At 43.1% G+C, this 13,240-nt stretch overlaps 1 protein-coding gene across 2 annotated transcripts; it reads right to left on the bottom strand.

Moving 5' to 3' along the window:
• Window positions 1-1,158: 1,158 nt before the first annotated feature.
• On the bottom strand, window positions 1,159-8,178 carry marchf7 (membrane-associated ring finger (C3HC4) 7). 2 transcript variants are annotated; one of them, XM_080495373.1, is made up of 11 exons: window positions 8,094-8,178; window positions 5,846-6,046; window positions 4,599-4,742; window positions 4,281-4,452; window positions 3,801-3,986; window positions 2,473-3,703; window positions 2,129-2,298; window positions 1,937-2,040; window positions 1,703-1,807; window positions 1,427-1,475; window positions 1,159-1,257 (listed from the first exon to the last, which is right to left on the bottom strand). In XM_080495373.1, the coding sequence occupies exons 2-11, from the start codon at window positions 6,026-6,028 to the stop codon at window positions 1,175-1,177; spliced, it is 2,427 nt and encodes an 808-aa protein (XP_080351499.1). In that variant the 5' UTR covers window positions 6,029-6,046; window positions 8,094-8,178; the 3' UTR covers window positions 1,159-1,174. The 2 variants fall into 2 exon arrangements, with proteins under 2 accessions (XP_080351499.1, XP_080351498.1); XM_080495372.1 differs by lacking the exon at window positions 8,094-8,178 and having other exon boundaries at window positions 5,846-6,174.
• Between the last annotated feature and the right edge of the window lie 5,062 nt (window positions 8,179-13,240).

The following is a 13,240-nucleotide window of genomic DNA, read 5'->3' as shown; positions in this document are numbered from 1 at the left end:
GTTTGTGTAGGGTGAGTATACTTGGGCCTGAAAATATTGTCACTACAACAATTCATTCATCCGGCTAAGGTTTGCAGAGCTGCAATCAATTCCAGCTCAAAAACTGTGAACCACATGTTTCATAGCAAAAAGCAGCCAAATATCATTTTGAATAAATATGTAAATGGGACATATTACAGCAATCACTTCACTAGGATTACTACTTGGCTTTGTTTAAAAAAAAAAAAAAAGCAAAATGGGTTGCTCTAAAATAAGTTTACAAGACTCATTGAATGTATTTTTGAAAACTGACAAGTCACTTTTACGACTACTGATAAAGGGAAAACAAGACTTAAGATCCTTAGTGTTCTTGCACTACCGTCTTATTGTTTTGGACATGAAGACAAAAAAGGAAGTTCACAATTATTCTTTATTCCAAAAGTTAACAGCATGAAACCCCATTGTACATACATAAAGCATTTATGAAACACAAAATATGACAAGTTGTCTCGGTTTTATTTATACTTAAGGGAACGTTTACACTAAAACAGACAAAGGTTATAATTACCACTTTTTGTTTTCTGCCCCCAAAAACATTTCACCATTATAAATTAAACAAGTCACTGCCGACCTTCTATATACCATGTCTGCCTTTTCACGTACACTTTAAAGCACTTGTGGTATAACAGTTTGAAAAAGACTTGCATTTGATTTTAAATATAATTGAATAAAGTGCACTCTCAGAAACAGAAACAGTGGTACTACACGGAAATCTGTACGCTCTAGTTCATTCCAAGTTTGCATATCTGCAAAAGCCCCAAGGAAGCAGGGGCGAGACGCATGGCGTTTACTGCTGCGTTTCTGACGAACATGACATCAAAGCGTGTGCGAAAAGTGGGAAAGCTACAAATCGGGCTTTTCCACCAAAAGGAACCAGGTGCTAGTTCAGAGCAGGCGCCACGGTCAAGTTCCTCGCAATGATGTGGGGCCGGCTTAGCACCCATTTGGCCCTGATAGGCCGGGGCTTTGGTGGAGGAAATGCAAAGAACTGGTGCTAGATTCTGGCTCTGGACAAGCACCTGGTTCTTTCTGGTGGAAAAGCCCCCCTATATGGCATCGCATCGAGTAGCCCTGCAGCTTCCAATCATCTAACCAAACCCCCCCCCCCCCCCCATTATATTCTATTGTCACATCTTCAGTATCCGTCTTCAAGATCATCGTCCAAGTCAGAGAAGTCAATAGACGGCCTGTTGTCTTCGTCACTTTCTCCTCGGGGACCTGAAATGTCCAAAACAAGTCTGAATTTGTAGCTGCACAAAAATCTGATAACGCACCAGCAATCAAGAGTTCTCTGCAAGGGTCCAGAAAAGCTGGCAACCTTAAATACAACTATGAAAGAACTGAAAGTTCACTGGGAGCACAAGAAGAGAAGGATTGACCAACATACTTTCAAGATTGTCCATGTGTTCATGAAGAATTCTCACCAGGTTGAACAACTGGGTGAGAAAAGGATTTTAAGTCGCCACAATTCAGCACGGAAACATTTTCAAACTGCGCGACTCGGCATGGCGTGTCAGCAAACAAACAAAAACTCAGATTGTAATGCAACTTGACAACAATATAATACTGGAGCTTTTTCTGGATCAATACTGAGGGAATTTCATGAATGAGCACAGCGAATGTAAGTGTAAGTGTATGTGTGTGTGTGTGTGTGTTTTCTCACCCCGGCAGCGTCAACTGCTCCGAGAACATCTGAGAACCGCTGCTCACAGAAATGCAGCAGCACCACCAGGTAGAGGCCACTGCTGATGAACTCATCGTATTCTGACTGTAAAGGGAAAAATTTTTTTTGACTGATTTCAACTATTTTTTTTTTTCAAATGTTCCATCTGGTAAACTATCATCTAGTACTACAATGTCATTGTAAACTGATATTATTATGGGTGAAACAACTCACTTGTACATGTGTCCTGTATAATTCCTGAATGTCAAAGTTGTCGATGTTGAGACGCAGCTTCTGCTTGCAAAGTTCACATGTTGTGATGGCCTCCAGGTTTGTGCCTGATAAAAAAGAAAAAGAAAAAGGAAGAGCTATTGAAGATGTGGTAAGTAATAAGACTCGGGGCAGAATGAGAGCTCTTGTAATTACCGGAGCCAATTTTAGAGCAAAGCCAGCGCTTGATGCATTCCTGGTGGACGTATTGCAGACTGCCTGTACAGCGGCACGGCTGAATCAGGGGGTTGGTGGACGATTCCTCCCCCATCTGACAGATGCGGCACAAGTCCCCTTCTTCCTCGTCAGAATCCTCCAGGAGGAGCCTGTAAAGCAGGACCCGGGAGACTCAGCCGCACTTGCGGTAACAATTGCACAAGGTCTGGAATGTTTTCATGTCGAAACAACAGACGACAGAATGGCCACAAGCGTATGAAAACTTAAAGGTGCGAAACGCGACGACAAAAATCAAGGTGAACGTTTAACGAGTTACTAATTACCTCTCTTTGATTTTGCGCAGCTTTTCTTGATCTACACTCGAGATGATCTTCTCCTTCGGAGCCTCCGGCTGGCTCCCGGCGCCACCCAGAGGACTCCTGGAAACGGAGAGGTTCTCGTACAGTCGGACGCGGTGACGCGGTGAAAAATCGACCGAGGCGTCTTCCAGTTCGGGTAACGTCTCATCTTCGGGTCGGCGTGACCGACTTGTACCGAAAGCCTCCAAACCCACTGCTCCTTCCTCCTCCTCGTCGTCCTCCTCTTCTTCCTCGTCGTCGTCATCGTCGTCGTCATCTTCCTCCTCGTCATCCTCATCTTCATCATCCGGTAACCTCTTGTGCTCGAGGTCGTCCCACCTTTTCAGTAAACGCTGTGGACGGCTGTAGCTTTCTTCAGCAGCCGCATTGGAGGATGTACTCTCGTTACTGGCGTGTCTTCTGAGGCGAGAGAGCAGGGGGGTACAGCGACCGCGGAGAGAGGAAGAAAGCCAAGAGTAGCTGCTGCTGCTGCTGCTGCTGCTGCTGCCGCCGCCACCTCCGCCACCATTACTGCTGCTCACACCCGGCTCCCTCCACGATGCCATTCTGGGCCGAGCCGCACTGCTACGGTAGCCATCGCTGTTGGCCTCCTGGATCGGGGTGAGGTCCGCTCCGGGATTCCTGAGGTTCCCCCGGGCCGTCTCCAACCCCCCAATGTCTGGGTCAACGGTAGACACCCTCGCCCCGTCGTCACTGTCGGCGGACTCCCCACCGGGCGAAGGACTATCGTCGTCCAGGGAGCGGACGCTGGAAGACCCGCTGGAAGAGTCCTGGCTGGACCGCCGGGAGAAGAGCCGAGACAGCAGCCGGCGTGTGGACAGACGACCCTCCGGTTCTGCACCTTCAGGGGCCGGCCTTGGAGGGAGTGTGGTCTCTGGCCTGGCCGGTGGGGCGCTGTACCAGGGGGTGTGGGAGGAGTAGGAGGAGGAGGAGGAAATGTTTGTGGATGGCTCAGAGCTTCTTGATTGTTCCTGAGATGAGTGGAGGGTGGAGGAGCCGCTCCAGAAGCGGGCCGAGGCTCTGCTGCCGTAGTCGCGCACCAGAGGCGAAGTCCTGTGGGAGGTGGACGACGGGAGGTGGTGATTTAGAGAGCTTTCTCTGGCAGCAGAGGAGGGGGAGTAGGGGGATGAACTGTAGGCAGTTTCTTTGGGACGAGCTCCTTGTGCATACGTGGACATTACCCTGTCTGTCTGATCTGCAATGACAAGAATAGAGCAGCTCGTGAAATAATGGATCGTGCTTTATTGGCCGTTTAGAGAGTTTAGTGTGCCAAGATCGCAAAATATGCGTACACAATGAGGAAACCAGTCCGGGTGTCCGAACTCTTCTTTCTCCCAACCCAGAGAGACCGAGATCGTTCTTTGTCTCAAACTCCGTCCTGGACGACAGTGGCTTGGAAGAAGAAGCCGACGACTGAGAGCGTAAACGACAGGAGCTCCACGATGGCTCAAACAAGTCACTTTGTTTTCTATCTGTACCTGCCAAGAAAGAGAGAGGAGCAAGTCTTTTCAATTGTCTGGGTCCATTTTCCAAATAGAGAATATTTTATGATCAGATACAGATTTTTTTTCTTTTTTAAATCCTCCCAGTGTTTTTCTCTCAAAAAGAAAATAAGGTTACACAATAAGGAGAGAAATCTGAACTTCTTGACACTAAATAGTTTCAGGGGCTTTACTAGCAAAATGACAGATCTCATCAGAATTGCTGCAACCCGTAGTTTTTTTCTTTGAAGACAGGTTTTTGTCCATCATACACTTTATTATTTGAGGTACCTTTGCCACTGCTGAGCCCATTACTTGAATAGGTGGATCCCGCCGCTGCTGTGCCTGCTGTTCTGGAGTACAATCCTCTGTTGCTGTACGACAGTTTGGCTCTTTTAGAATCGCCATCATCACTGATGTTCAAAAGCCCCGAGCGCATGCCATACCTCCCCTCGGAATCAGTCTGGGAGAATAAAAGCAGACATGAAAAAGAAAAAGAAAAAAAAAATTTAAAAAAAGAACTGTGCTTTAGTAACATGATTGGGACATAAATTATGCCTGGCAGTACTTGGCCTGCTGTAAACAAATGGCAAAGAACAGCTTCAGTACCAGCTTGCTCCGGCTGCTGAGAGAAGATTCAGCCCACTGGCGGTCGTAAGATCTGCTGGAGGATGACAAAGAGGGCAGCTTCCAGCTGGTGGAGCGACTGTCGTAGCTGCTGTAGTCTCTCGGTGAGCTCAGAAGACGAGAACTCTTCAAGAGGAGAGAATGTCATGCTTGCCATTAAGTTTTGAACTCATGTCTGAGCATCAATTGGACGTGGGGATTCTCATCATTCGTGTTTGCATGCCGGGCTTAATGAGCAGAGACGCACGGGTGTAGTTGAAATAACATGGGAGACACCTCAGTGAAGGAAGGAAACTGCCGGCTAATCTCAAAATGGATGGAAAGGCTTTATAAAAAGGAGGACATAATTTCAGCTGGTATTTTGAAAGAAATTGATACATATATAATGGACTATAATCAATAGAATAAAAGCCTTCACACTTAATTTAAGAATTTAAATACTAATTAAAAAAACAAAAAATATATATTGATATTTCCCACACACATACACCCTCACACCCTTCCCCCGCACCAAAAAAAAAAAAGATTTAGAGCTCATCTCAGTTAATACATGTACTTTTATGAGTACGCGTATGTGATTCTGAGTCTTCTGGAAAGAGCAGGAACCACCAAACAGGCCTCTTGGCTATTAGTAACATTATCTTTTGAGTTGGGCCTCGACGAGAACCAGGACTGAAATACACGCATGTGCCAAGGAATCTAGGCTGAGTCTATAAAAAGACTTCCAAAGTGACTGCTGTTGCAACAGGGATGCATGTAGACAGCTACTGTAACAAGCGCCAAAGGCAAATATGTTAAAAAACAGATTGCTTGACTGTCCATTCTGTACAGTAAAAAAAGAGAAAAGATTAAATAATCAAGAAGGATAAAGACATTGATATTAAGGCATTTTTGATCGTATTATCCACCCCGTAATAGCATGTATCCAGCTTACACTCTCACCCTGCATAACCTTTGAATATGCAGCTTGAGGTAAATGAAATTCATCTACAACCACCACCTGAAACACGATTAGCGCATGTTTGTAAAGCATTACAGTCACTACATAGAGGAAGTTAATACCAATACAGTACAGCAAGTAAGAGTTGCTATCAATTTGAATCATATAAGGAGTTGATGACTTCAGAGCCGAGAGAGAGCGCTGTAAACAAAACAGCAATGACGTGTGATTACAAGCCGTTTTCTGAGCGTGCTCCATGGCCGCAAATGGATATTGGAAATGATCTTACCGGTTTGTCGAGGTCGGCTTTGTACGGCGACGATGCCCTCGGGAAGCGGTCATTGTTTAGCACACTTTCCCGACTGTACAACCGACTTGAGCCGAGTGATGAGGAGGAAACCGGTGGACTGGATGTGTAGGACGACCTTGAGCCGGACAGACAAAAAGGAAGTCTGCGTGACCTGGAGTCCATCCCGGATTGTCTTCAAACCTTATGAAAACGAGACCAGGAGGAAATAAAACTTTTACTGCACGAAACAGTTGCCACGATCCAAGACGGTAATTGTAAAGTTCAGGTGTGCCATCAGGAAGCCTTTTATGAATGCGTCTGGTACTCCCCCACCCAATGACAAGACCGAACATGAAGCGTGCGCCTCGTGGGCCAGACTTTTAAAAGGGCCTGCAGCCTCTCGGTGTGTTCAGATAACAGAGCTCAGTGGGGAGCAGCGCCAGCATGGATGATTTGTTGATGAAGCACACGTGACAGTGAGTCGGTAAACACTAAATTTTGCCACCACGCCGCTTCCTGGGCTCGGTACCAAAAGTCACGGTGCCCATCTTTGGGGCTATGAACTCGGTCACATGAACATGACACTACTAAAAGGAGCGAAGAGCAGCACTGCGAGATAACCGTCCAAGCAAACAAGATGCTCTTTTAACACCCCGAGATACGCCTGACATTTATTATTGAGCAGCATTACTAATCCAAACACAATAGAGCAGAGTCGAGTCAACATAATGATTCGTTTATTTTACACGAACCAATCGTCAGCCAGCTGAAAGTCACATGGTTGACTTGGTCTAAAAGAGTTAAGCTTTCATTGCATAGGAAAGTACAGTTAGAGTTACTCCCCGATAGTGATCCATGGACAGTGGCTACACTCTGGTCAAAGATAGCCACACAAGCATGCAACCTGTCACACTGCAATGAAGGGCAGTAAATATGGGACTTTCACCACGACATGTTCCTGCAACCTTAGAAACACATGTGCCACAAAGGAAAATGCTTCATTATGAAAGAACAAATAAAGCTGTTTACAAACATAGGCTTTCAGAACAGTCAAGCTTGTTTTGTGTCAACAAAACCATAAATACATAGCTGTTTTCTCCATTTGTTTAAAACAAGTGGCAGTTCGTATCTAAATGAGCTCAATCTTTAACAATGTTATGTCTTTGTTCCAGAAGCTTGTTCTGACGACTAGAATTTGTCGAGCTGTTCATTTGTACCACCTGATGCAAAATGTGCATTTTTCAATCCTGTTGCCATTATATGAACGAGAGCAATTCAACACCAACGGAAGCCCCAGTTATCAGAACGACCATAAAGATGAAGTGACACTTCTCCAAAACAATTAAAAAGAACATTAACACCTTTATGAAGGCAGTTTGCTGCAGTGCAGCAACAATGCCCGTAGCTTCATATGCAGACCTTGTTTTTTTTCAGATTTCAACAAGCACAGGGTTTAATATTATAATGGACACTGTGTGCATCGATTTTTTTTTTCCAACCAATGCTGTGTTTTGCACACCACATTGAGCATAAATAGACTTTCACCATTTACCCTGAACTGCTTCAAACTAACACAGACATCATGAGACTCTGCTCAGATTACATGGATTCCGTTGGGTGTGTTCATGAATTATTAATGCAACAGATCAACATGTGATCAAGACAGTTTAGCACACGATACGAAGTAAAGTGTGTAGATCTACGATGGGCTTGATGACGCCCTTTGTTTGCAAGGCGAACATGAATCCCTTTTCATCAGGTTTTCATAATTAAGCTGTTCCAAGTTCACCCCAAGCGACTGTTTAATTTGCGTAAACATAGCGCTTTGGGGTGCAAAACTACAAGATTATCAGTGACATTAACGCACCGTAACATGGGTTTAAGCTTCCTGCTCGAAAACTTCACGTCACGGTTGTTTTTGCTCGACACCGTCGCACCCCACACGACAACAATGGCATCCGGATGTGGTTGAAATGAGAGGTTTTGATGTCTCGCAATCACCGGTTGGCATCGTCGGCAGTGTTTAGTGGTGGTACCCGACTTTTTTTTTTTTTTTTGCAGCTCCGGGTCCGTTTCGCTGCGGCGGGTGACTGAAGCCGTTAGCCTCGTGCTAGCTCGCCTAGCTAGCCCCCCACCTACCGAGCAAAGCCGTCGACTGCTGCCGAAATAGGTCACTTTCACGGCTTTCGTCGACAAACGGCCCCACCTGAACTCGCAATGCGAGGTGCTGTCAGCGCATTGCACTCACCTTTTTTAGCTGTCAGTCTTCCCTGGCTTTCGTTGCACAAGCGGAGCGATGGCGACCGAGAGGCTGCAGCCGTCGACGCAGAAAGGTTAAGTGATTTACAATGAGCCGATGGGAGTGGTTTAGCGGCGGCTTTCAGCTTGTTTGTGCACGTGGTTCAGCCACGTTTTTTTTTCTCCCACCCCCCCCTCTCTCTCTCAACTGTGAACTTTGAACAGAGTAATGCCACCCAAACAGTGTTGCGTCTGTTGTTGCATTGTCCTCACGTCAACCTATCGGTTGATGTTCAGCCTGACTGTTGTGGCTCCCTGGAGGCTGGCATTGTGGTTCAATTCAACACACGCGAGAGAAGTTTTAATGTCAAAACAGCTAAAGGCCTCAATCCGACTGTCACCTGGCGACACCAACTTTCACCCTGGAGGTCATGACCTCTGCTATGTAGGTCAGCAGCCACATGCTCCCAGCCCAGGGCCTTTGAAGGATTGTGATGTTGATTTACTGACTCCACACCAGGGTGAGCTGTTCATTAGTGTTGTACTGGAGACTGGTCTCCAGACCACATTTTCGAGGACTTTGAGGTCTCAGCCCTTTCATGTCTTGGGGTGTTCTGGTATTGATCTTGATCAGGGGTGTCCAAATCCAATAATGATGTCATCACCGAGGTTGTGAAAAAGCCCAATAATGAGCCCTTTCATTGCAATCAGGTGTGCTGCAACTGGGAGAGAGCTAAACCCCGCAGGACGCCGGGCCTCCGGGACCGAGCTTTGACACCCCTGATCTTAATGGTCTCAGCACTGTAAAGTCTTGGTCTTGAGATGCTCTGGTTTTGGTCTTGACCTGTTTTGGCCTCTTAAAATGTGAATCTTTTCCTTCTCTCAAGATGCTCTGGTCTTAATTCTGTCTCGGACCTTCAAAATCTGGGTCTTCTTCTCTTGGGATGCTCTGGCCTTAAAGTCTTGTTCTTCTCTTGATCTTGGGACGCTCTGGTCTTGCTCTTGATTCGGGCTTGGGTTAAGTGGTCTTGACTACAACACTACTATTCATATGAAAGCGTAAACATTATAGACTTAATATCATTGTTTATCAAATTTGTTTTCACTTCCGATAGTGTTTTTTTTTTTTTTGCCCATATGTTTAATACATTGAGAGTAATATTCCATCCATCTTCTACACTGCGTCATCCAATTCAGGGTTGGTGTTGAAGCCAATGGTCAAAGGCAGGTTGTCAGTCCATCACAGGACAAAGACACGCTCACTCCCTTTCACTTCTAGATGCAATGACCAATTAACTTAAAACACACATTTTTAGACTGGGGCTGTAAACCAAAGTCCATCCATCGCCTACGAAATTTTATTTACTTCAGGGTCGCAGGTATGATAAGAGCCAATTCCAGCTAACAAAATGTCACGGCAGGTTACACCTTGGACAGGTTTCCTGTCCATCACAAGGAAAACAGAGACAATATTCCCTATTTAGAGGGTAATAACATAAACATTAGTTCATTTAAACTCTGTATCCGATGCAAAGTCTTCTGAAAATACCCCAAAAATGTTATAGTGGAATCCATTATAAAATCATTGTAATTTATGATTACTTTTTTTCCCCATGGAAGTAGCATTTTATTTTAAAAAATTAATAAAAATGGCATATGTTGTGTTTTAATAATTGAAAACAAAACAAAAAATAAAATCCATGCAGGCACATGACGCAAACACCAGATGAAACCATTACCAGAATCAAACCCAGGTCTTCTGCTGTGAGGCAGCTGTGCTAAATGGTTCAGCACCATGCCTTGCAACCACTTGAGAATCAAAGAGAAATATTGTACTTGTTGCACACACTATTGACACATTGTAGATTCAGATTTACACAGAGATTTAAAAAACGATTAGCATATTAAATAACAATCTAATGAAATACAGCACCCTGTTGCAGACTGAACTGCACAACATTTTGAAATTAATCATTTGCAAATATTGAAATTCTGTTTGATTGTCTAATAACATGACATTAAGATAACCTTTTTGAAACGGATTACTCTGCAGTTATGATTACCAACCACTTTTATTTTTAACATTTAACTATATGATGGTGACATTTACTTAAGTAATAATTGCTGCACTTTTCTTCGCAATAAATACTTTTTTAAACAGTGATACGATATTGAGGCTATCTGAGATGATTATCACCAGCCAGAGATGAAGAAAGGATAATTAAATTATGGAATCTTTTACCATTTATTGAATAATACTGGCCAACTTGGCATTGGTAAAAAGAAAAAGGGATTTTTGCCTGTTGCTGTTGACCAATTGACGTCAAATGCATATTTTCGTTTTGTTTATTTTCTGTGGCAGGAAACTAGAGTCCCCAGCGTAAACCCATGCACATTTATCGATAACATGCAAACTCCATACAGAAATGCCCTTGAGCCTGGACTTGGAATATTTCCACCTTGACACAAGAGCGCTAACCACTACGCCACTGTGCCGCCAGAATAGTGCATTCATTATGGTAATGCTGTTGCCTTTGAGCGTAAGTGTGTCTTGAATGTATATTTGATTGGATTTGCATGTTTCTTGTATGCATACGGCCTCCTATATACAGCACGGAGCGGATTTTGAAGAAACTGGGACACAAGATGCATTTTAAAAGCATCGGGGGCATCTTGACATTTTCTGAAGCAGGAAAAAAAGAAAAAAAGAAAAAAGAAGCTGCCCAAGGGGACATCCTATAAAATCAAGCTTAAATTAATAACTGAAAACATGAAGGTGAGTACTGCTATTCCATGCTTTCCAACGTTCCTGTTAAAATGCAAAAGTGGTAATGAGATTCTTTTCACCACAGCTCAGACAGATAAAAAAAAAATACAACATTTGATCTTTTAATTGCTCTTGCAAAACTCAGAGAATTAGGTATACCATAAATGCCATCATCTATAAGAAACAGTGCAGTTTTTTGCAGGGACTGTATTTTTCTGCATTATACATAGAGGCTTTCCCCTCTGGAAATGTTTAATGTTTCAGTGCTGTGACCTGCTCAAATTAAATTAAATGTATTACTGTCATATCTTCAGATCTGGGTGAAGGACAACCAAATAAAAACAGCGACGTCTGCTTTTCCAATGAAAAAAAGCAAATCATGGAGTTATTCTTGCGAGTGGACATATAACACCTGCAAGAAGCTGTATTGTAAGTGGTTAATTTAATATATTTTACATGATTGCGTCTTCAGCTTACAACTATAGAGTCACAATATGCGTGTGATTACTATTCTTGCAATAGTTAACCTAACAACACCCCCCTGTGGCTTTGCTTAGAAACCCATCATGTTTAATATATCGACACAATATTAAGCATTATATCAGTTATGCCAACAACAAGAAACAAATCTTAAGTCTGTCTAATACAACGGGAATGTATTGTCACAAAAAAAAAAGAATTGAGGAAATATGCTTGTTCCCCCAAAGATGTGAAAAGACAATACAAATAAAATGTCTTATTCTTATTCTTATCCTTGTTCTTATTCTCACCATCATCATTATTATTATTATTATTATTATTATATGCTTATTTTACACCACTTTACAAAATCAGAGCCGATCTCAACTAACTTCTTAAAGGCAAACATGACACATATTGAAAAGGTCATCATAGGGCAAAAACTGAAAAAAAAAAAAACCCGCACACACATTTCTACATACCTGACTGCTTAACCTCACACACATGTTTTCAACCTGTGGGAGGAATCCCGAGTGCTGTACTCAGAGAAAACCCACCCACACGTGATAACTCCACACAGAAAAGCAACGAGGCTTGAACTGTGGATATTGTTACTACAGGAGTGCTAACACTCTTTATAAAGATCTGTACTTGTAGTAATGAGCATTCTGGCCAATTGTTGATTCAACAATGAGCTGAAGTGCCTCAGCTGCACAAGTAAACAATTATTACAGACTTAGGGCAAAATGTGGTTGGAAAAAAAAATCACTGTGAATGCCGCAGAAGACTGATTTACAAAATCTGAAGAAAAAAAAAAAGACTTGTGAGAACAACTATAAGCCAGAATTAGGAACTGCATTGGATTTGCCAACATATTCCCCTCTGGAAAGTGTTGCTTGTCCAATGGATTTGTAGTCATTACCACTGCAAGTTTTTGTCAATGAGTTGAGGATTACTGAAAAAGTCTCTTGAAACAATCCAGTGGGGTATTGTATATCCAAGATTTACATAAATACATTTTTTTTGTGTGCAAATAATGCTGTGCGATGCAATGTGCAATTCTGTCCATGAAAAATCAGTCAAATGGCCACCTGTCTGATCGCTTTAGTTTTATAATAGTTCTGTGAGTGGAAATGGTAGACGACCATGTGAGATCTAGTTCTAAATTTCAATGTCTTTCCAAACAACCTGTGAAGAAAGAATACATAGCTGGTTGCAGTTCCCAAAAGATAATGCTCCTGGGATGTTACAAATCTCTGACGATTAGCGAATCACTTCAATGAAGTTAGAGACGAGGGGAACGGGCAGATTATTCTTTAGGAAGATTAAGAAATGCAATTTTTTTTTTTAAATGAATTAATCATCCGTTTCAACTGTGTTGAACCACCTCATCCATCCATACAATACACACTCCAGAGGCTGTCATCTAAACCTAATCATTACAACTAAGTGCTCTCATCTTCAATCCTAACATTGACCCTAAAATGGCCATGCTTGTCATATTAGCCTTAATTTCAAACTTTTATCCACTGTACAACTCCTTCCTCTTAAATGCAAATAGTAATGACGTTTAAGTATACATATAAGTATTTACTAAATGCTGTATGTAAACCTTTGAGGAGTCTTGCCACTTGGTGCCCGAACAACAGGTGAAACTCCACAGGTCAATTGTGCAGCCAAGCTTTCAGGCCTGATGTGGGTAGTAAAAACTAGATACACATGCAAATTAATGTTATCCCATTACCACACACACACACACACACACACGCACGCACTCACACGAACACACACGTGCATCCCAGTGTACAATCCGGGCCTGACGTCATCGTAAAGGCCTCAGTTCAGCTCATAACCACTCAGGGGCGCTGTAGTTCATATTTTCTCCCTCCCCGTCACCTCTTGGAACTACCCTGTTGTTTGGATGCCATAAC

This window comes from Blennius ocellaris (genome assembly GCF_963422515.1).
Source record: "Blennius ocellaris genome assembly, chromosome: 1".
Lineage (NCBI taxonomy): Eukaryota > Metazoa > Chordata > Actinopteri > Blenniiformes > Blenniidae > Blennius > Blennius ocellaris.
Note: the sequence above shows the minus strand (reverse complement) of the source record. Positions and strands in the feature narration are given on the sequence as shown.